This window comes from Typopeltis vanoorti, chromosome 17 (assembly GCF_054136105.1).
Source record: "Typopeltis vanoorti isolate ZY-2024b chromosome 17, IOZ_Tvanoo_1.0, whole genome shotgun sequence".
In the NCBI taxonomy this organism is placed as follows: Eukaryota; Metazoa; Arthropoda; class Arachnida; order Uropygi; family Thelyphonidae; genus Typopeltis; species Typopeltis vanoorti.
Genome location: NC_143565.1, coordinates 14440958 through 14463871, shown reverse-complemented (window position 1 = coordinate 14463871; position 22914 = coordinate 14440958). Strand labels below are relative to the sequence as shown.

Below are 22914 nucleotides of genomic sequence, written 5' to 3'. Positions count from 1 at the left end.
GATTTGTGGGTTGCAAAAATTGGTTGATAGGCGGAGGAGGGGAGATATGATTGAGACATTCAAATTACTGAAGGGTTTCTATAAAATTAATTCAGAAGATATTTTTGAGAACAGGGCTGGTTGTGGGAGGACTAGGGGACATCCATGGAAACTGGGCAAAAGTGTGGTTAGTAAAGGTGTTAGAGCTGGGTTCTTTACTTTTAGAGTAGTGAATGAGTGGAATGCGCTCCCTGAGTCTGTGGTGGATGCTGTGACAGTGAATGAGTTTAAGGCGAGGTATGATAGATACTGTATGAATGTAGAATAGTTGTGATGAATATGATTTGGGGCCTCCCTCGATGAGTCTAATGACTCCCTGGAGTTGCCCGTAATAATAGTAATAATAATAATACATTTGAATAAAGGATTAAGCAAGAATATAATTTTTCATCGAATTTAATTTACTTTCTAACCAAGTGAAAAAAAATTTTTTACAGCAATCTTGCATCCAGAGTATTTTAATAATGTGGTACACCTTTTTACTGCTTGTACATGGGAAATATATGACTTTTGCATTAATTTAGCCTTGTAGGCATTCACACAGTTCAAAAGTTCTATGAATTTTTGCTGATGAAATGGCCCAACCAACTCTAGGTTGAGCTTGAGAGGCCAACACCATTCTAGACATTGACAACAGATCACAGTACCAGACTTTATATTCACCCCAGTTCAAATTTAACCCTGTAAGCAGATGAGGAATAATGAGTTCAGTTAAGCCAGAAGGGAAAAAAAAAAAACGAAGCAAGGAACCAATATCTATTGAAAGTTCAACTCCCATGGAAGAAGCAGAAGCAAACCAGTATAAGGAAAGAGTTACTTTGAGTTATCTTACTAGCTAAGGAATAATGGACAGCAGTTGCGACAGTCCTCAAAAAGCTGTAAAATAAATTTTACAAAATCCAGATACATGGACAAGGGGATTCAAATACAGCTAGCGACAGTAGCTGTGTACTGCATACTCCGGTGGCATCCACTAATTTATACACACGATCTACTGTTTAATAAATAAATATTCTTCTCTAATCGACTTTTTTACTTTAAGAATTATTTATTGATTTATTTATTTTTACTTAAAATTTTTAATTGTTTACCTATGTTATCCTAAAGAAGAACCAAAATGATGAGAGGAACTGCACAGTTTAAGGTGCTGAATAACCCTTTAAATAAACATTTTTTTCACAACATTCAGATCTAGTGTAGGTCAGACTGCAATAACCTAGGTGACAACTGTGCTTTTATTATAGTATTGTTAATAAAAAATAATAAATGGTCACGTTACTGTTGTGACTGCTATTAACTAGCTTAAATACACCATGTATTTTTCATAAATGTTGAATAGTGGGAGTGAAATTGGGTTGCATACAACATGATGTGAATTGTGAATCCATCATGTGGAGTTGTTCAAGCAAAATTATTTCTAATAATGGATGTTCTTTTCGTAATGTTATTACAATGCAAGCAACATTCTAAATTCTACTACACAAATTTTGAACAAAGTGCATTCGCGATAATTGCTATTTTAAGAGGAATACATGAATAAATTCTTGTCAGTCAACAAAAATCTTTATGTGATCAAATGTTTTGAACACCACTAATATACTAATTAAATTTTTAGACATTATAAACATCCAGTACCACACGTTTGCTCTTAAAAATGAAAATAAAAAAAACAAACTTGAATGTGGTACTGTGAATTATGACAGAATTCATAACTACTGAAGAAGTCACAAGAGACCTTTAAAACCATGGACTAAAATAAAGGTTAGCCATATGCTCCAAGCAGATAAATTCATTCCTCTTGTCCTGGTGGAAATCAGCAAATAGTACTGAGAGATCTATTACCTAAAAACTGTCTATAACCTGGCTATAAAACCAGAACCATTATGACAGAAGACATCAGCCAGACAATGCCACTATTGTCAAAAATTTGTCCACTCATGATGTTGCTGCAGGATTGATTCTCCTACATTAAATGTGGAAAAAATGACACAACAGCTTCCTGTAAAAAATCGAAAATAGAGCCAGCTAAATGTGCCAACTGAACTTTGACCACTTCCTACCAATTACAGAAGATGCAAGCAATACTTGACCACCCAAAAACCAGAAAAAAGGAAATAAAAAAGTCACTCTAACAACTGCATGTGCACCCACAGCAAATGCCAATAATCCCCCAATGGTGCACCAAATCAACTAAGCATGTGCCTCATATGAGGAGAACCACCAGATAAAGCTGAAACTCAGCACCCAACAAATTCAGCAAAGTTATAACATAGGCTGCTTTTGGGTGAGATGCTAACCAAGTTCAGCAAAACAAATCATAACCAGCATGCCATGAGTATGTTTTTAAGATGCACACGAAACAATTCTTACTACTAATTGATGATATACAATGTAGAAGACCAAACTCTACAGATTGTCCTGGAGCTATAAACAATGTTTATAGTCATGCCACATTTATTGTTTACAAGAATTTATGATATGCTATGGTGTTGAGATAGTCCTTGTAAATAAAATGCACCTCCACAAGCCAGCAATCCAAAGGCTCAAGAACTATGTTAGTTTCTGCAATGATAGGTTCACATTGTGTGGCGGTGGGAATAGCATGGCCACCTTGTCAAGCGCCATATGGAACACAGTGATATTATAAATCCTGCCACTGCCAACATAGAAATCATGTGGGTAGAGGTCCAGGCTTTGAATGCAGGCCCTCTGAAAATATACTCTCTCTCTCTCTGTGTATGTATATATATATATATATATATAACTCTTCAGATAAACAGCTACTAGAAACAGACTTAGTTGAAATTCTGAACACAAATCAAGTTGTGCTAGTAGCAGGAGACTTGAATATTAGCATAACAATTCTAAAAAATATTGCGCACAGTGACATATTAGGTGTGATGGATGACCTCATCTCTGCACACCACTCTGATTTAGCACACAACATGGAAAAGATTGGCTCCCAGCTGTCAACTGGGCAAAACTGATGACTGCTCTACATGAATTTGTTGGCTGCTCAGTTCCAGTCATTGACTCAATTTTGAGCTTGGATAAGCTGATAACAACTGCATTAACAACTTCCACTGCAGATGTGCTATTCACAAACTCCAACCAACTTCTGGATGAGAACAGAGCCATGCACCAATGCCACAGAATGCTCACCCCAGAACACTAACAAGTGATCATCAAGGCTATAAATGAAAACACTTAAAACACTATTAAATTCAACAGTGGGAGACGAAACTTTGATCCTTAATCACAGAGGACTAGAAGCTTTGAAAATGGCCAAAGCTTTATGCACAGATCATAAGTTTCTCCCAACAATCCATAGTGAAAATGGTCTGTTTTCCACAATGCAGACAAAGTTGAACCTTTTGCCTGCAGCCTAGAGAAACATTGGAGTCCAAGCTGAACACATGTGGATCTAGAGTACATCATTAAACTTTGCACCCAAGTATGTTGTACTCTAATATGCACAGACTATGAAAACCCGATCCAAAAACCAGAAAAAGGAAACAAAAAAGCCACACCAACAACTGCATGAGCACTCACAGCAAATGCTGACCCCCCCCCCCCTCAGTTGTGCACCAAATCACCTAAAATTTGCCTTAGATGATTTGGTGCAAGGAAAAATCTTCTGCTGAGAGACAAAATCATCACCAAACTGAAGAATAGGAAAACACCAGGCCTAGATGGGATTTCTAACAAACTCATCAATCGCCTACTGCATAAAGTCATAATGCACATTGTTGCTATTACTAATGCAACATGAAGATATATTACTACATTCCAGCACAGTGGAAAGGAGCCAGTGTAACCTTAATCCAAAAAACAGTAAAAGCAACTCAATTTCCCCAAAACTTGCTTGATCACCCTACTCTCCTACCTAGGAAAAATAGTCAAGATGATAGTACTAACAAAACTGCATAAAAGCACTAAAGAATTAAATCTCATCCCTGATGAGCAGTTTGAATTCCAGGAGAACCACTCCACTGAACAAGTTCTCAGAGTCAGGAAAACTTCAGCATAGGGTACAACCAGAAGCAGCACACAGAGTCAGTCTTTCTGGATGTTGCCAAAGCATTTGACAAATATGGTATAATGGGTTTCTTTTTCATCTTCTGAAGACCAAATTCCCACTAGGACTGGTCACATTACCAAACACCCACCTCACTGATTGTAAGCTCTGAATGTGGCTGCAGGGAATCTGATCATCTGGATGCTAAATCACAACAGGCATCCTCCCAGCTCTCCCTGTCATCACTTCTGCTCTTTAGCATCTGTGTGTCTGACATTTCATGCACAGTAGTCATGATAACCCTATAATTAGATAATACTGCAATAATGGTATGCCTCTTCAGACCTAGGTTAGCAACTGAAAAACTGGAAAACACAATCTTGGAACTAGAACAGTGGTTCAAAAAATATCAAGTTGATTTCAGTGCAGATAAGAGCACTGCAGGGCTATTTACAAGAAGACGATTATCCCCAGAGAGTGAAATAATTTTGGCACCCCTATTATGGCAACATTGCCAAATACTTAAGGGTACAACTAGATAAAAGGCTGTGCTTCAAGCTGCATCTTAATCATGTCTGTTCAGAAGCAAATAGGACAGCTATACTATCGGCAAGTCCAAGCGTAAGTCATCACTTGGGTAGTCCTAGGAGCTGCGTTTTACATTATGAGAAAATATCAAGGATAGTGATGGAGCTTGCTCCACCTTTGACACGAGTTGCCATAGTGTTGTACTACCCAAGTGATGACTTACGCTTGGACTCGCCGATAGTTCTTCGGCATGAAACTCTTAGATTTCGATGGATTTCGATCTCCGAGTTTCGTACCCGGCTGTAAAATAATACAGGATTTACTATCCCCCTTAACTTAGCTATACTTGTTACTTAATGGATGTAGCTAGCTAACCATGGAACTTAAACTACTCCTATACAAGATGCTGATCAGGCCAGTCCTGATGTATGGTTAGCTGCTTAGAGTCACATGCAGATTTAAACATCAAGCTACAGATAATCGAAAACAAATGTTTATGTATAGCATTCAATCAATGCAACATGGTTTGTAAGAAATTACAGCTTTTTTTTTTTAATTTTTTTATGTTGGACCCATATACAGAAGGTTGGCTGGTCAACCTGTAGTATGCTAGTACCATATATGGGTGGTGGATTGCAAAAGGAGAAACTTGTTTACATTAGATTTGAACGCCTGTATGTTGTATTTCTTGGGAAATACGTCTGGGGAAGACTGGTACACAATACTGCAGTAGCAGGGAGATGAATGAGAAGGAAAAGAAATTTGTTCTGTGGGTTTCGAGGTGTACTGTGAAAGGATGTTGGGCGGCAGCTGTACTTGTTCCAATGGGCTTAGTATAGGGTGGGGGAATTATTGATGCTGTTTCAGATGAACATTTCCCATGAACATATTTATAGAATATACAGATTGCAGAGACCAGGCATCTATGTGAAAGTGGGGAGAGCGAGTTGGTGAGGGATGGGTCATTTATTAGTCTAATTGCTCTCCTCTGTATTGAGTCAAGCATTTTGAGGAAGCTTTTTTGGAGCCCCACTCCAGATGTGAGAGCAGTATTTGAGAGCTGGGCAGATTTGTGACTTGTATAGTGTTAACAGTTGTTTAGAGGTGAAGCAGTGTCTTGAGCGAAAGAAGAAGCCTAGTTTTTTGGAAGCTGAGGATGCAATGGTTGTGATGTGTTTATGCCAGGAGAGGCTTGATGTCAAGGTAATTCCGAGAAGAGAAATCTCATCTTGTCTGGGAATTTGAATGTTATCAAAAATAATGCTGGGGAAAATGGTTCTTTTTTGTGAGAAATAAGACAGAACTGGGTTTTACTAGCATTGAAGTTGACGAGGTTATCTGAGCCCCATTGGCGGATAGCTTGGAGGTCAGAATTAAGGGCAGTGGTGGTTGATGTTCTGTGGGTTGAGGTGAGTTGTGTAGAGTACAGTTTGTCAAATGAAAGGGAGGAATGTAATGTGCTGTCATCTGCAAAACTGTGTATTGGGTTTGAGGTCAACTAAAGTAGGTCATTGATATATAGAAGGAAGAGGGTCGGTGAGAGAACTGAGCCTTGTGGGACCCCAGCATTTGTTGAATGGTGAGAGGATAGGGAGCCGCCTACCATTACACGTAGTGTTCGTCCAGACAGGAAACTGGTAATCCATCTGCAGAAGTCCTGAGGCAGTCCAAATGATGAGAGTTTGTTTAGTAAGTCTTTGTGCCAGACTCGGTCAAAGGCTTTAAAGATATCGAGTGCAACTACTTGAGATTCACCGAATTTCTCCATGGCGTTTGTCCAGTGATGGGTGATGTATGAGATTAGATCTCCTGTCGAACAGCTTTGACGGAATCCGTACTGGTGGTCGCTTAATAGCCGGGTACCTTCAAGGTAGATTAGGAGTTGAGAGTTGATGATTTTCTCCATTACTTTAGATAGGACTGAAGTGAGCTTGCTTCACTGAGAAGCTAAAATCCTTGAGATTTAACTTTCCTGGAAAATTCTTTGCAGATGTTGCCATCCATCATCTTCCATTAATCTGCTAAGCAGTAGTTCAAGAAATGTGATGGGTATCATGTGAATAATGATTAGCATTAGCCTTCCATAATGAGTCTTTGACTTGCTGGAGATGGCCAAGAAAATAATTATAATAACAATTTTTCTTATTCTTAGTTAAAGGATTTAAACATGAATATAATTTCTTGTCTGTTATAGTTTTTATTATTATTATATGACACCTCCAAGTGGTCATTTGGGTCTGTGGATGATACCCACCACAAAACTGACTGCCTGTACTACTTAAACATCAATCTCACACCATGTCACAATCCATCAGATATACATAATATCACATACTGCCACTACTGGTATTTTGTGGTCTGTAAATTGCTTGTGTAGTAGGGCCAATTTTTCTGTGTGTGTGGGATGAAGAACTTGAGTTTCCAGGAAGAAAAAATCCTGCTCCATATGAGATCAACTAACTCACCTTTAATTAAAAAAGCCCATATAAAATTCCTTGTGTCACAACAAGAATAGGAAGAGCTTAAAAAAAGTCCTGCTACCTGTGTATGAGATTGCTAACTCATTTTCAGTTGGAAAAGCAAATATAAAGATTCTTCTCATCATGACAAAAATCAAACTTGGGTCTTTTCCAATTAAAAAGTGCCTGTCCTGCCATTCCTACAACTGCACTACAGAGGCACCCTTATATACCCTCACCTCATAAAATTCAGGACACATTTATGGACACCCTGTATTTGTTGATGCAGATAATCAAAAAAAAAAAAAAAAAAAAAAATATATATATATATATATATATATATATATACTCTGTTCTGAAAGCAGGTATCCAATAAACTGCCGCAAACTGATATCTAAAGATGGGCATCAATTTTCTAGAAATTCAACTCTTCTGTATAGATGATATCCAGAGTATGCAATTTTCATTCAGACTTTTCAAGGCTGTGAAATGTGTGCTATTACTGCAAGTAAAAATTGAAATATTTTATTAATGTTTTGCAGAAAGATTTTAAAATTATACTTAATATATGAATAATATTATAATGTAATATTGGCATTCGCTTATTTTAGGAAGGAATGATTACTGAAATTGATGGAGCAATTGTTAAACTAACCCAATCAATGAAGAAAAAGGTATGTAATGCATCCAATATTCATCATAGGAAATATGGCTATATATAACAGACTCACAGAGCATAATGAACTGTAAGCTCTTATGTTATCAGTCTTAGGTTATCATTCATGTTAGTTGTTTAATATATTATAATCACAACACAATGTTAGGAATTAATTACTGTATATCAGTTAAGTCGAATGATATTTCACATGATTCAAACTGAGGACTGGATAGTCTGGGAACTCTGCTCTCTGAAGACTAAACACAAGACATTTTTTCTTCTTATTCAGACCTATAGAGGACAGTGCTCATAGTGGGCGTTGAAATTTATCTTCCACTTAAAGACATTCACAAGCATCCATGCCTATAGTTAGTTTCAAATCCACAGCTTGTTGATTGGAGAGTAGTGATTCTATATATGCAGCCAGCTAGACCTGCAGTAATAACTATTGCTGCTCTGGCTTAAATATTTTGAATCCACCACTTTTATTCAGCAGAGGTGTTCAGCAGGACACATCTTGCCAAATTTTGATTGTCAGTTAATGAAAGAACTAGAGCAACACTTTGAAAATAGTTTAAAAAAATGACTCAGAAAGTATCCTTTTCTCTTCCTCCTGCACAGCTATTCTCTAGGTCGCATTGTTCAATCAGTTTCTGGCAGATTTAGAATATAGTTGTATCTTATGTTTTAAGGGTCCCCCTGATGATTTCAGCACAAATGAACTAAAACAGAGGAAAGGTGTAAAGAGATTTTCTTTCATAGGGCAATTTTAAAGAAATTTGGAATTGCTTCCTAAGCTGCTTGAGGTCCCCCTGAGAATTTCAGCACCAGTTTCCTGATATGTACCCTCAAGGGGTGTTCAGGCTACTCTGACAGCACTACATGATTAAGCACAAGCAGACAAAAATGAAGGAAGTTCTTCCTCTTTGAATATATACTTGTTTAAAAAACCTTGAACAGATACATGTTTCAAAAGATAGCTTTGAAATAGATATCTCACTTGTTTCAAAATATTGAAAAAATATCAGGCCTGTCCAGTAGATTCTTAAAAATTGTGCTGACTGTAATTGTCTCTTTAAGAATAAGTCATGTGGTGGCATAGCATTGAGCAGTGATAGTTACTTATTTCCTAGAAGATGCAGTTGACATTTCTTTCCACCAGTTTGGGAAGATACTTCATAAGTGGTAATGGCTGTTTTTGCTAGAGCCTCTATACTGAAAATAGGCAACATCATGTTACTATATATTGTACTTCAAGTGGACATATACAGTCTACAAAATCAAGTTATTCAGAGATGCAGTCAATATGCAATATAGAAAACACCAGTATACTATAATCTCCTGCTATAACAAATAACTAAAAATCCCACTCTAGAATTCCTCTAACATTATTGCAGAAGGAAATTCATAATTCTTTTTCTGAAAGTTCATCCAAAGAACATAAAGAATTAGCATGATGTACTGAAGTCTTGAGCCTCCATAGCTCGGTCAGTATAGATGAAGCCCTTTGGTTGGAAAGACCTGTGTTTGATTTTTTTCAGTGACGAGGAACCTTTATCTGGTCTCTTTTGACAAAAGGTGAGTTAGCCAGTCTCATTGGAGGTAATGGTTCTTTTCACCTGGAAACTCAAGTTTTTCATCCCTCAGAACAGGCAAACTGGCCCCGTGAACACACATAGATTACAGTCATGAATATGTCCCAGCCATATGCCAGTCTGGATAAAATCCAGGCAGCCAAGCCCAGATAAAATGGGGGAGGGGGGAAGCAATGGTGAACTACCCTGTAAAAAATCTCACCAGGAACACTTTCTATCTAGGTGATCCTAGGTGACTTTGTAGGCATTGCCTACAAAGTCACCTAGGATCAAAAACTACTGAAAGGGAAAACCACCACCACTAAAGTCTTAATAGTTCCAGTCTTTTGAATAGGATGGTAATGAGATTCAGTATGAATATAATAGCCTGTATGAGTCTACTTCCGAAAAACTGAAATCCACCTACGGTAAGAAACTACTGAAAGGAAAAACCACCACTACCACCACTAAAGTCTTAATAGTTCCAGCCTTTTGAATAGGATGGTGATGAGATTCAATGTGAATATAATAGCTTGAGTCTACTTCCAAAAAACTGAAAAGTGTAGGCTACCATCTGGTTGACAAAGAATTAAAAGATCTAAAAATGCTAATTGCTTATGTACTTCTTCTAAGGCGAATTGGATCCCGGAATAAAGTAAGAAACTGTTGTAACTCAGAGTTAGAGCCATTTCAAATTGCAAAGCTATCATCCACATATCTGAACTAGTGAGTCAGTCTACTGTCCGATTACAGATGCTAAACCCCCCCTCCCCTTGACACCTCTGTGCATGGAAGAAGACGGTGAATCCATTCTGATAATAGGGTAATCAATGATGAGTGTTTATTATTATACATCAGAAAATTAGCTTTACTTTGATGAAAATCTAGTTTTTAAAGTGGTAACTATTTTTGCTTATACAAACACCACTTGGAAAATTTTATGTATAAAGTATGTGATTTCGTGGGTTGGTGACCAATTTATACATTGCCTTATTCTTTTCTCCCCTTCAACATGAATTGACTCCTCTTGGCACTGTGCCATCCAAGGTTCTCACATGTGTGGTTGGACAGTAGGTGAAATGTTATCAAAAATACGCTGTTCAAAATGTTCCATGAAGAAGTTGGCAATAGTAAGAGAAACAGGATTGCCCATGGCTGTTCCTTCGATTTGTTGATATAATTTGTTTTTAAAGAAGAAATAACCAGAATGTATTATAAAATTAATTAGTTTAACAATATTTGAAGGAAATTGTTGTTGAAGTAATTGAATGGTGTCAGATAAAGGAACATTAGTAAACAAGGATACGACATCTAAAGTAATGATAATATCTAAGCGTCCAAATGAAGATCAGAAATTTTATTTTTAAAATCCAAAGTATTTTTTATATACAATCCTTAGCAATTCTTTTAGTTGAAGTAGCAAGTAGATAAAAATTTGGAAATTTTATAAGTGGGACACCCTATACCATTAATATATGTCCAAATGTCCCACTTATAAATTTTCTAAATTCTTATCTAATTCTATTAATTCTTTTTAATATGCCAACTCACAGTATTTTATTATCGAAACAAATTTCGTACATAGCACATGTCCCAGGAAGAGTGGATTTGAGAGACCCCCTTCCCCCAAGTCTCTTAAAAAGAGTAGCTTTCAGAGGATGTGAAATATTGAGGTCTTTCATAGAGGGGTGAAGGTTGCTATTATGTTTTGTTGTCTCTGTGTATTTTAGATATTTGGTATAGTACATATTGGATATATGGAATAGTTACTGCTCCTTTATAGTCTCAGTTATACTGGTTAGTGGCAGTTCTCTTGGGAGACTGTTTATTATCATCTTATTATTCTGACAAGATAAGACTGAGGAATTTAAGTTCTTGGCTCATCTTTCCGATGCTGCATCCTGTTTCAAAGAGTTTTAATTAACCCTAATTTTTGTGTTCGTAAGATGTAGCATAATGAAGATCAATTAAAACGCTTCGAAAAGCTAAAGTGTAATGCTTTATGCCACATCTTCTTCTTTTCGAAGAAAAGAAGAAGAAGATGTAACATAAAGGTATCTTCTGATGTCAGTTAATTTTCTGTATACAGAATAAGGGAGATATTTTCTATAAGTACTTCTAAGAAAATTGTTTTCCACTTCCAGAGTATACAGGGATGCAGTCTATGCAGCTTGTAAATTCTTCCAATAGTTTTGTGAATCCTACCAGACAATAATGTCCACATCAAATAGCCATATTTTCACTTCTAAATACTGCTTATCCAGGGCTTGTTTTTCAAAGGACTCTATGAATAAATTTGTTAGAGAGGAGAAACTGGTGAGACTACTGCTATGAACAGAAAGCCTTCTTTCTCTTTATAACATTTTTCTTTCAGATGGAAAAAAAAATATTTTCTATGTAATGTTTAAATAATGAGATACAGTCCAATAGAAATAGTTCTTGCAAAAGATGTTTAGTTTCTTCTCTGGATACATTATCAAGACCAGTAAGACAAAATATACAGTTCGCTGTTGCTACAGGCTGGTGGTGGTAGTGTGTGTGTGGGGGGGTCCCCACACGTGATCTGGAAGAAATACATCAGCAAATTAATACAATGACTGCAGGTCAAGCGATTATGAGGAACTTCAACTATGGAGATATATAGAATGAAAGAAAAAAAGATCACATGGCAGGAAAAAAATGGAATTTATATATGTACTGACAGATAAGTACTTGATACAGCATGTGATGGAGTGGACTAGGGGTGCAAAAGTACTGCAACTGGTCATAGGATCAGAAGAGCCATCCATAACCAAAGTGATACAGTCCCATATCCATTGAACAACACTGCCTCCAGTTGGTGAAAATGCGGTCTTGACTTGGGAGATTGTAAAACATGAGGAATATTCTATCAAGAAGGGATATATTTGTGGAACTACAAGGCAGATGATTATGACAGGCTTAAATCTATGCCATGGTATAAACACTTCAAGGGAAGGATGTTAATAATACATGGGAGACAGGCATCTAGAGGAAGCAATATTAAATTTTGTATACTTAATGTAAGGAGGGTTAATCAGGTAACAGTTGATGGATGAGTAATACCATTAAGCATGAACTCATTTATTTATTTATTTGTGTGGGATCCCCCCCCCCCCAATTCCTCCACCATCTCTTAGGACTGGTTGAGCCCTCCTAGTGAGGTATTAAGTATGTATTTTATGACTGTAGATCCGTGTGTGTGTTGTTGGCTAATGAGAGACCGGCTAACTCACCTTTATTTGAAAGAGACCAGATAAAGGTTAATCACATTATGGACAGGAATTGAACCCAGGTCTTTCCAACCAAAGGGCTTCGTCTATATGGACTGAGCTACGGTGGCTCTAGAAGAAACTGCTATGAAGGGTATATAAGGAGAATGGTGACCAGAAAATTCATGAACAGAACAAGGTGCAGGTAAAAAAGGTGACCAGCATGGCAAGAAAGACAAAATCAGATTATCAGAAGAATCTAGCCGAACAGGCCAAAGGAAGGAAATCTCAAAGAGTTTTTTAGTTACATTGCAAGTAAGAGGAAGAATGACTATGGAAGATTAACCTTAATGAGTGATGATGGTCACGAAGTGACAGAAGCAAATAAAACAGTTGAGTTTCTTAGTGACCACTTTGCAAAGGTATATTATCCAAGTGAGTTTACTACTGTAACATATGTGACAGACACTGATGTGTAAACAGAGATGAGTGAATTGGAGGTTCTTAGGATATTGCAGAATCTCAAAGTAAATACAACTGTGGGATTAGATGGGATATCTGCTCAGGTTTTGTAAGAATGTGCAAGGGAATTAGCATTGCCTCTGACTAGTCTCTCTAATTTAAGTCTCAGCTCTGGTAAGTTCTAAGGGAGTGGAAAGAGGGTAAAATAATTCCCTTGCATTAGGAATGTTCTAGGACTGCAGTAGTAAATTATAAACCAATCAGTATCTTAGGAGTGATGGTAGAAGTACTGTAAAAACTGGTCTAAAAGAGAATTCAAGAATGCATGGATAAAAATATTATACTTCATGAGGGGCAACATGGTTTTGTGAAAGGTCAGTCATGCCTTAGTAATTTACTTACTTCTATAATACAGTAACAGCTGAGTCAGATAAAGGAAATGGCTACATGATGATTCTGCTGGATTTTGCAGAGGCACTTGACAAAATACATGGATCTCAGTTATGCAAATTAGAACAAATGGGGATGGATACACTGATTATATGGATCAGAGGGGTGGCTGCTGGAAATCAAAAAGTGGTATATGGAGTAGCATAATCAAGGAAAAAAAACAGATGACTAGTGGTGTGCTGCAAGATTTAGTGCTCTGACCACTGTTTAATTTATACATAAATGAATGTGTATAAATTATTGAAATAATTTATATTATTTATAAAAATTCATTATTTATAAAAAAATAATGAATTAATATTTCCTTTCAGATTATTTCCTATAAAAAAATAATCTGAAAGGAAATATTCAGTTGTTTGCTGATGATGTAAAATTAGGTAGAGGAATAGTTAATCAAGGCAATGTGGAAAGTTTGCAGGATGATTTAAATAGGCTGTAAGTATGGCAAAAGATAATGGGTATCGGTTTAATGTTGAGAAATGTAGAGTTATACATTTTGGGATAAACAGACTACAAGCTTTTTACTACTTCAGTGGAACTACTTCAGGAAGCAAATGAAGCTAGAGAATAACTGTAGACAGAGAGTTAAGTTTAGAGGACATATTCCTAAGATAGTCCATAAGATTACTTGGCTGTTGAAAAACACATTAAAAAGTAAAGATAAGAAAGTTGTTATTCCTCTTTATAAGGCTTTGATATGCCCACATCTAGATTATTTTCCTTAATCATGGTTCCCTGGGTTTCTGGGATAAGGACGTGGTGAAGAAGATTCAGAGGTGAGCAGCCAAGATGATGAGTGATCTATGGAATGCCGGCTTGGTTGACCCAGTGGTTAGTGTATCTGCTCTGCAGCCAAAAGGTTGCAGATTTGAATCTGCAACCTTTTGGATATTCGAATATTTGAATATCTAAAGTGAAACGGTGAATGGTTTTTATGTGCTGAAACAAATTTTCGTACAAAACATTTGTTGCTAGTTAACCAGTCATATGGTATGCATCTCAGTAGGTTACTGACAGTAGTGCAATGCAGACTATTATTTTGTCTCTGTGTTGTGTTGTGTAATAATTTCTTGTGGGTATAAAATAGAAATGGAATCAAAAATTTTAAAAAAAGTTATCCAGTGCACAAAATCGTAAGCGTCATGCTGCGAAAGAAGCAGATATTAAGAAACAAACTGGGGCACTTAATAAATTTGTTAAAATATTAAAATATTCTGATGCAGATTGTAACCAACTTGGAACATCAGAAATCAGAGTTGAAGAACAGCGTGCACACATCATTCAGTTTGCATGAAAGAACAAGATAACAAGATGCATAATTTAAGTGAAAAACAGTTAGGAGAAGGTTTAGTTGTAGTTGACCACGAAACTAACACATTGTTAGTCTCTGTAAATTTAGAAGATCCAGGTGAATGGGGAAATATTGATGAAAAATTACGAGTTGTTTTAATTGAAATGGGGCCTGTTCAAAAGAAAAATATAATATATCCCAGAGATACATATGGTCATAAATTTGATGACACATATTATAATAGAAAAATGGAAAAAGGGGAGCTCATGCCAAGAACATGGCTCATTTTTTCCAAAACTTTAAATTCTGTTTTTTGCTTTTGTTGCAAACTTTTCGCACCTACTGAATCAAGTAGTCTTGTAGATGGTTATAACAATTGGAGAAATGTAAGTACAACTTTGCATAGACATGAGACTAGTTTAACTCACATGAAAAGTTTCTTAAAATGGAAGGAACTTTATAAAAATTTAAAAAACAAAACTACTATTGATTTCCAGACTCAAAGCATCTATGAAATGGAAAACAAACATTGGAGGAGTGTTTTAGAATGCTTGATTGAAATTATAAAATTCCTTAGTAGCCAAAATTTAGCTTTTTGTGGATCATCTGATAAATTATATAAAAGGAATAATGGCAATTTTTTAAAATTAGTCAAACTGTTTTGCGCAGTTTGATCCTGTTATGGAAAATCATGTTGAAAGGGCCCTACAACAAAACAATAGTGTACAGTATTTGAGTAAAGCCAGTAAAAATGAAATATTGGAAACTTTAAGTAACGCAATCAGGGATACAATTTTATTTTCAATTCGAAAATCTAAATATTATTCCATAATTTTAGACTGCACACCTCATGCAAGTGAAACAGAACAAATGACCATTATATTCGCTTTGTTTCCTGTGACAATGGAATTGTCAAGATCAGGGAAAACTTTTTAGGTTTTGCAGATATATCAGATTCCACAGGATGTGGCTTATGTGCAACAAGAATGGAACAACTGAAAAAATGGAACATTCCCATTGAAGACATACGAGGTCAAGGTATAACAATGGGGCAAATATGAAAGGGAAAAAATATGGGCTCCAAAATTTGCTTTTGAACAAAAATCCTCAAGCTTTTTATGTGCCATGTGCTGCTCATACTCTAAAGTTAATCATTAACGATGCAGCCAAAGTGAATGCAGATGCAATTTGTTTCTTTGCAATTATTCAAGAAATATACAATTTCTTTTCATTCTCTTACAAACATTGGACAATCCTTTTAAAGTTTGTAAAAGATTTAACATTGAAACAGCCATCAGAAATGCGATGGGAAAGTAAAATTAATGCAATCCAATCCGCCCTCTACGATATCAGTTAGGAGAAATTTACGATGCACTTTTTTGAAATTTTAAATATTGAAAATTTTAATAAAGAAACTCGCATGAAGTACAAACATTATGTGCTAAAATAAAGGACTACAAGTTTGTTTGGTCTCTTATAACTTGGCGTGATTTACTTAACAGTATAAACCCTGTGAGTAAAATGCTTCAAGACAAAAATATGAACATTACACTTGCTTTAGAATCTATCGAAAACTTAAAAATATTCTTACAAGAGTATCGATCAGATACAAATTTTAAAGAAGTTCTAAAAATGGCAAAAGAACTTCACTCTTATTTGAGTGAAGAGGTGGATGGAGAACAAGAATTTAAAACTGGTACGGAAGTTTGACGACGATAGAAGACACGACAATTTGACTACGAGCATCATGATGAAACGCCACAATCGCCAGAAGGTAAATTTAGAGTAAATGTGTTTTATACACTTCTAGACTTTGTAATGTGTTCGTTAATAGAAGGTTGTGACAACTAAAAACATATTATGATAATTTCAATTTTTTATATAGATTACTACAAATTAATAATGAAGATTTATGAAAAAATTATGACGATTTAGGGATTCTCTTGAAGGACGGCAACAATAAAGATGTAAATGCAGTAGAACTATATGATGAGTTATGTTCTTTCTGGGATATTTTTCAAAAGGATAATTTAAATATTCAAAACCTTTTCTATATTCTTAATTTTATTGTGTCCAATAATTTATCTTTCCCTAACTTTTCAATTGCTTTAAGAATACTATTAACCTTACCTGTTAGTGTAGCGAACGGTGAACATTCCTTTTCCAAGTTGAAATTGATTAAAGTCTACTTAAGAATAAGTATGTCACAAAAAAGGCTTGTTAGTTTGCCGTTAATAGAAAAATGTTTCTAATTTTGTGAATATGAAATCAAAAACCCTAAAATTTTAATTAAAAAATATTTCAAGTATATTTATGTAATTTAATTTATTTTCTGTTATTCTGTAAAGATATTATTTTTTTAATACTTATTAAATGTTCTAATTATTTCTGAATTCTTCTCTTATTTTTTCATCTATCTTGAGTTTCTTTTAAAAGATAGTTCCACTTATAAAAATTATTAAAAAAATTTTACAGGTTACTAAGAATTTAGTAACTTGTAAAATGCAAGAATTTTTTTAAATTTTAGTTCAAATAAATTTTAACTTTAATTAAAATTCATTTTAATTTTGTTAGCGATTCGGGTCGGTGAAAAGGCTATAATCCCTGTATCATTATATTCAACGATTAAAGTGAAGTGACTTTATCAAAATTTGCTTTAACTTTTGAGAATTTTTTGAATATTCGGGTTTTTAACGATTATCCTGCGTAGTCAACACCCCTAGTTCATTACATTTAGCGAATCAATGTATGTCTATTCTGTCAAAATTTATTTAAGAAATTTCAAATAATTAAAATTTTTATTATTGTAAAAGAACCACACACTCTCGGATCATTACAGGGGCGCTTAGATAGAAATTGCATGCGGGCGGCAAAGACCCTAGCACCGGTTCTGTTAGTATGGGTATGAGGAGTAGATTTTTGGCTTGGAGAGTTGCGATTGAGTGGAATGGGTTGCCTAAGTCAATTTGAGTACTTTGTTAATAGTTTCAAGGAGAGGTATGATAGATGTTGTGTTGATCGTTTTGGTCTTCCATGATGAGTTTAAGGACTCCGATGTAGTGCTCATGCAATAATAATAAACAAACCATTTGTCCCTCACCGCAGGTGAGTTATCATAGACATGGTGACTAAATTTTCAGCCTTCTTCTAATGCATTCAAAATACAGTGAAACCCCTTTTTTACACTTTTCAGGGGACTGGAAAAAAGTGTAAAAAGCAGGAAATGAAAAAACATTTAAAAAAAGGCTAAAAGATGACTTACTGCTAGTATGTGAGTCTATATACTAGATTACAAAATTTAATAACTGAAAATAAATTAATTTACAATTACTTACATTTATCTATTTAAAAAATCTTTAATTGTTGATTGTTTTTGCTTTTCGTTTTTTTTTTGCCCTAGCGCCAGATTGCTTTGCATTGGGTTCAATGTGCTTGACCTGTTTTTTTTACTATCATGTTCAAAGAGGACATGATAGTATGTCCTCTTTGAACATGAGAGTCCAAGATCTTTTGTTTAATGCTCATGTGTTCCGGCATGCCAATCTACACGTTGCAGAATTGCCATCTTTTCTTCTACAGAAATACATTTTCTGTCTTTTTTTTCCATGTTACTAACATGGATAATCCACACCGCAACTTGAAAGCAAATTTCACATGTGAAAGTATGCATCAGAAATTCCGCAATATCAATTCGTACTGTGATTGAAAAATCATGCTATCGCTGATCACTACATTACTGCTGAAAGCATGCAAGTCACTGTGATACCAGAAACGAAACTGCAGCCAAAAGCAACACCATCAGGGAACAGAAATGCGCAGATTTCCGCAGAAATCGATTTGAAAATCAGTATTGTCACCCGAGAAAAAAACGCAAATCACGGGAAATAACGTCCACATCAAGTTGTTAATGGCGGGAAAACAATATATCGTAAGAATAGGTCTTAAGACAGGACTAACGGAAAATGACATAAATCGCAGGATAATGTAAATTGCGGAAATGTAAAAACGTGGTTTTACTGTATATTATTTTCTTTGCATAATTTATAGTTTTTTTTTTTCATTTAAAACATAATCTCATTCACTATTATCAAGTTATTTGATCACAGCAGCTGCCTCTGAATGTAATAAAGTTTTATTTTCAGAAGATAGTATCTTGTGTTCTTAATAAGTTCATTCCTTCATACACTGTTTGTTCCTGCCAAAAGTTAGCTTGCATGAAGATATTCTCAAAGATATGCCTCACTGCTCTTTCTGAAATATGACATAATTCCAATTTATGATATCAGATGATACTATTCATCTTTCACCCTCTGTTGTAAACTTAAGCTTGTTTTGCATCTGCAGATGAATTTTGAATTAATTAGTCAACTATTCTGAAACATTTTATTTTACGTAACTTGAAAGTCATCACAATCCGCAGCATGAACTAGTTCAGTTTAATTATATACTTTTTTTTTTTTTTAAATTTTTATTATTATTATTATTATTGAGCCCCTACACAAGAGATTGGTTGATCAACCTATAGTACATTAGTACCGTATATGGGTTGGGAAAGAAGGAACTTCTTTACATTTGATTTAAAAACTTGAATATTGTATTCCTTGGGAAACACATCAGGGGGAAGACTGTTCCATAATACAGCAGTAGCAGGGATGAAGGAGAAGGAAAAGAAATTTGTTCTATAGGTTTCAAGGTGTACTGTGAAGAGATGTTGGGTGGCAGCTGCATATGTTTCAGCAGACTTAATACTGAGTGGGGAAATTATTGATACTATTTTAGATGAACATTTGCCAACAAAATATTTGTAAAAATGCACATAATGCAGAAACCAAACATCCATGTGAAAGTGGGAGGAGTGAGTTGATAAGAGATAGGTCATTAATCAATCTAATTGCTCTCCTCTGTATTAATCAAGCATTTTGAAGGAGCAATTAGGGACCCCACTCCAAATGCGAGAGCAGTATTCAATAGCTAGGTAGAAGGTTAACAGTTGTTCAGAGGTAAAGTAACTTCTTGAGCAAAAGAGAAACCCTAGTTTTTTAGAAGCAGAGGATGCAAAGGTTGTGATGTGTTTATGCCAGGAGAAGCTTGATGTCAGTTAATTCCAAGAAGAGAAATCTCAACTTGTCTGGAAATTTGAATGTTATCAAAAATAATGCTGGGGAAAATGGTTCTTTTTTTGTGAGAAATAAGACAGAAGTGGGTTTTACTAGCATTAAAATTGATGAGGTTATCTGAACCCAGTTGGAGGATGGCTTGGAGATCAGTATTGAGAGCAGTGGTGGTTGATGCTCTGTAGGTTGAGGTGAATTGTGTAGAGTAAGGTTTATCAAATGAAAGAAGGGGTGTAATGTGCTGTTATCTGCAAAACTGTGTATTGGGTTGCAAGTTGCATGAAGTAGGCCCTTTATATATAGAAGGAAGAGGGTTTGTGAGAGAACAGAACCTTGTGGAATCCTGGCATTAGTTGAATATTGAGAGGATAAGGAACCATCTACCATCACACATAGTTTGCATCCAGACAGAAAGCTGGCAATCTAACTTCAGAAGTCCTGAAACAGACCAGATGTCTTTGTCCAGAGATGGGTGATATATGTGTGTAGATCTCCTGTTGATTGTAGTGATGGAATCCATACTGGTAGTTGTTTATTAGCTGGGTGCCTACCAGGTAATGTAGGAGTTGGGAATTGATGCTTTTCTCTATTACTTTAGACATGACTGGGATGATTAAGTTAGGACAGTAGTTGGATGGCAGTTATTTCTTGGCCTTTTTGGGAATGGGTTGAAGTTGAACATAGGCTAATTTCCAGGATATGGGATAGATACCAGTGGAGTAAGAGAGTATATACAGATAACATGGGATAAGAGTCAGTTCTGTGCACAAGTCTTCAGGATAGTTGGAGGAATACCATCAGGGCCAGGCGACTTTTTTTTGTCTAATTTGGACAATATTTTTCTAATGTCTTTTTGGCAAAAGGATATAGGGGCATTGTCTGTTGGGCATCTGGGATGGGGGCATTTACCATTGTTAGTTATGCATGCATTGGAAGCAAAGTGTGAAGCCAGAAGATTGGCTTTTTCTGTGAGTAATGATGCAATAGAGCCATGTGGGTGTGATAAAGATGGGAATGGTGTTGAGCAAAAGTCATGGCCAGTTGTTTTTGTCAAAAGACCAGAAAGTTCAGTTGCCATTTGAAGAGGCAGCAAGCTTCCTGCTTTTTGCTTTTTTGAACTCTGTTTAAAAAGCATTGATAGTTTTCTTGCACCTATTTCAGGCTTTAGTATAAGCACTAAAGGTGTATGGAGTTCTTGACGTGAGCCCGTTATGGTATACTTGATTTTTCATTTGTACAGCCTTGGCACATCTTTTGGAAAACTAGGTTTTAGTTAGATACTGCTGTTTGAACAGGCAGCAAGCTTCCTGTTTTTTGCTCTTTCAAACTCAGTTTTAGAAGCATTGATAGTTTCTTGCATCTATTTTGAGCTTGAGTGTAAGTACTAAAAATGGATGGAGTTCTTGATGTGAGCCAGTTATGGTATGTCTGATTTTTCATTTGTAGAGCCTTGGCATGTCTTTTGGAGAACTAAACCAGGGTTTAGTTAGAGGACGGCAGGCAGTTCAAGGTAGTGTGGGAAATGTATGTCTCCATATCAGTGAGGATTACTTTGGTGATATGTTCGGTGCATATGTTTGGGTTGGAAGGCCAGAAGCAATAGTTTAATCATGGGTATGATGCATAGAAATAACAGTCCCACTTGGCACTGTTATAATGCCAATCTACTTTTGTATGGGAGTGGCTATGTAAGTGTTGTTGCATGGGGGGGGGGATGAGCACTAGATTGTGGTCAGCATTGCTTTGGAGGCCCACTACATTCACTGTATATTTGGAAGGGTCGTTGGTGAGGAATTGACCTAGGGTGTTAGGGGAGTGGTTCGAGTTACCTGGTATTCTGGTTGGCATGTGAACAATTTGTATAAGGTCATTAGTGATGACAAATGTTTCAGAATCTCTACCTGCTAGTTCTGTACAACTGGAGAAGGAAAGCAAGTTGGTGTTGTGGACATTAAAATTTCTTAGGATGATGATTTCACTGGTGGGAGAGTGGGACTGGAGAAAATCAATTTTTAAGAAGAGGAGATTAAAGAACTCAGATTGGTTAGTGGCATTAGGGGAATAATAGAGACAACAAATGAATTTGACTGAGTGGGAAAGGGATATTTGAATACCTGTAGTGCCTGTTTAATACTGCCAGATTCAATAAACCATTTATCGATGTCAAAAACTTCATAGGCTCAGTAGTAGAATATACTTGAACATTTTACTTAATGAAAAGGCTTTTTAATAGTTTATTTAAAAAGCTCAGTTATCTTGAAAAAACGATTCAGATAATGGATCGCTTTATTGACATGACATCATGAAAAGTTAGTCTGACTCCATTACTTACTTACTGGTGTCGACCATTTTCTGTTGCATAAAACAACAACATTTGTCTTTCCAATTGAATTGTTTTATGCATAATTCATATAAATTCACCCTTCAAATGAAAGTAAATGCAAACTACACTTTTTATTTTTGCAGAATGGTACAAAACTGAAGGTGAAGATAAGCGATAGAAAGTATTCAAAACCCTGGAGAAATAGGTCTGTTGTGTTATCAACTAAAAACAATTAAAACATGCTTTCCAAGACAAATCGCTCTGAGAATTGAAGTGAGGTGTGCTATGAAGATATTTTATAACATATGTAAAAAGATCCTGCAACTGCTGACAGAAACTCCTTTAGATTTCATGAGACATTCAATTTTTATCGAAAAACGTGACATAAACTTTGTTAGAAATCACCCAAATAACACCTGTAGCTGTTTTTCAAAGAAAGCTGGATTCTAAAATATTTGAATACGTGTAGTGCCTGTTTAATACAACCCATTATGAAGCTAAATTCAATAAACCATTTACTGATGTCAGTAGTAGAACAAAATGACATGAAATGTAAAGAATGTGTTAGTTATTGCTAATATCATTAAACAAAACTTAGTTAAGGAAATCAAAGACTTCAGTAGTGAGCATTCTTATACATACTTCTACAGATATTTCAGACAAAGAGAAACTAATCCATTTTACAAGTTGCGTAGATAAAAATCAGAAGAGGCATTTGTTTACACAATTCCTCTCCAAACCTCAGTTGCTGTGTACTTTGATAGATTA

The 22914-nt window shown here is 35.7% G+C and overlaps 1 protein-coding gene across 4 annotated transcripts in view; it reads left to right on the top strand.

Moving 5' to 3' along the window:
• The window catches only part of LOC150097176 (uncharacterized), a 296897-nt gene that overhangs the window by 186994 nt on the left and 86989 nt on the right, over positions 1 to 22914 (top strand). For all 4 annotated transcript variants that reach the window (XM_090407105.1, XM_090407107.1, XM_090407104.1 and 1 more), the window contains exon 14: positions 7656 to 7718. In XM_090407105.1, the coding sequence (XP_090263231.1) occupies positions 7656 to 7718 (63 nt within the window). The remainder of the gene's footprint in view (positions 1 to 7655; positions 7719 to 22914) is intronic.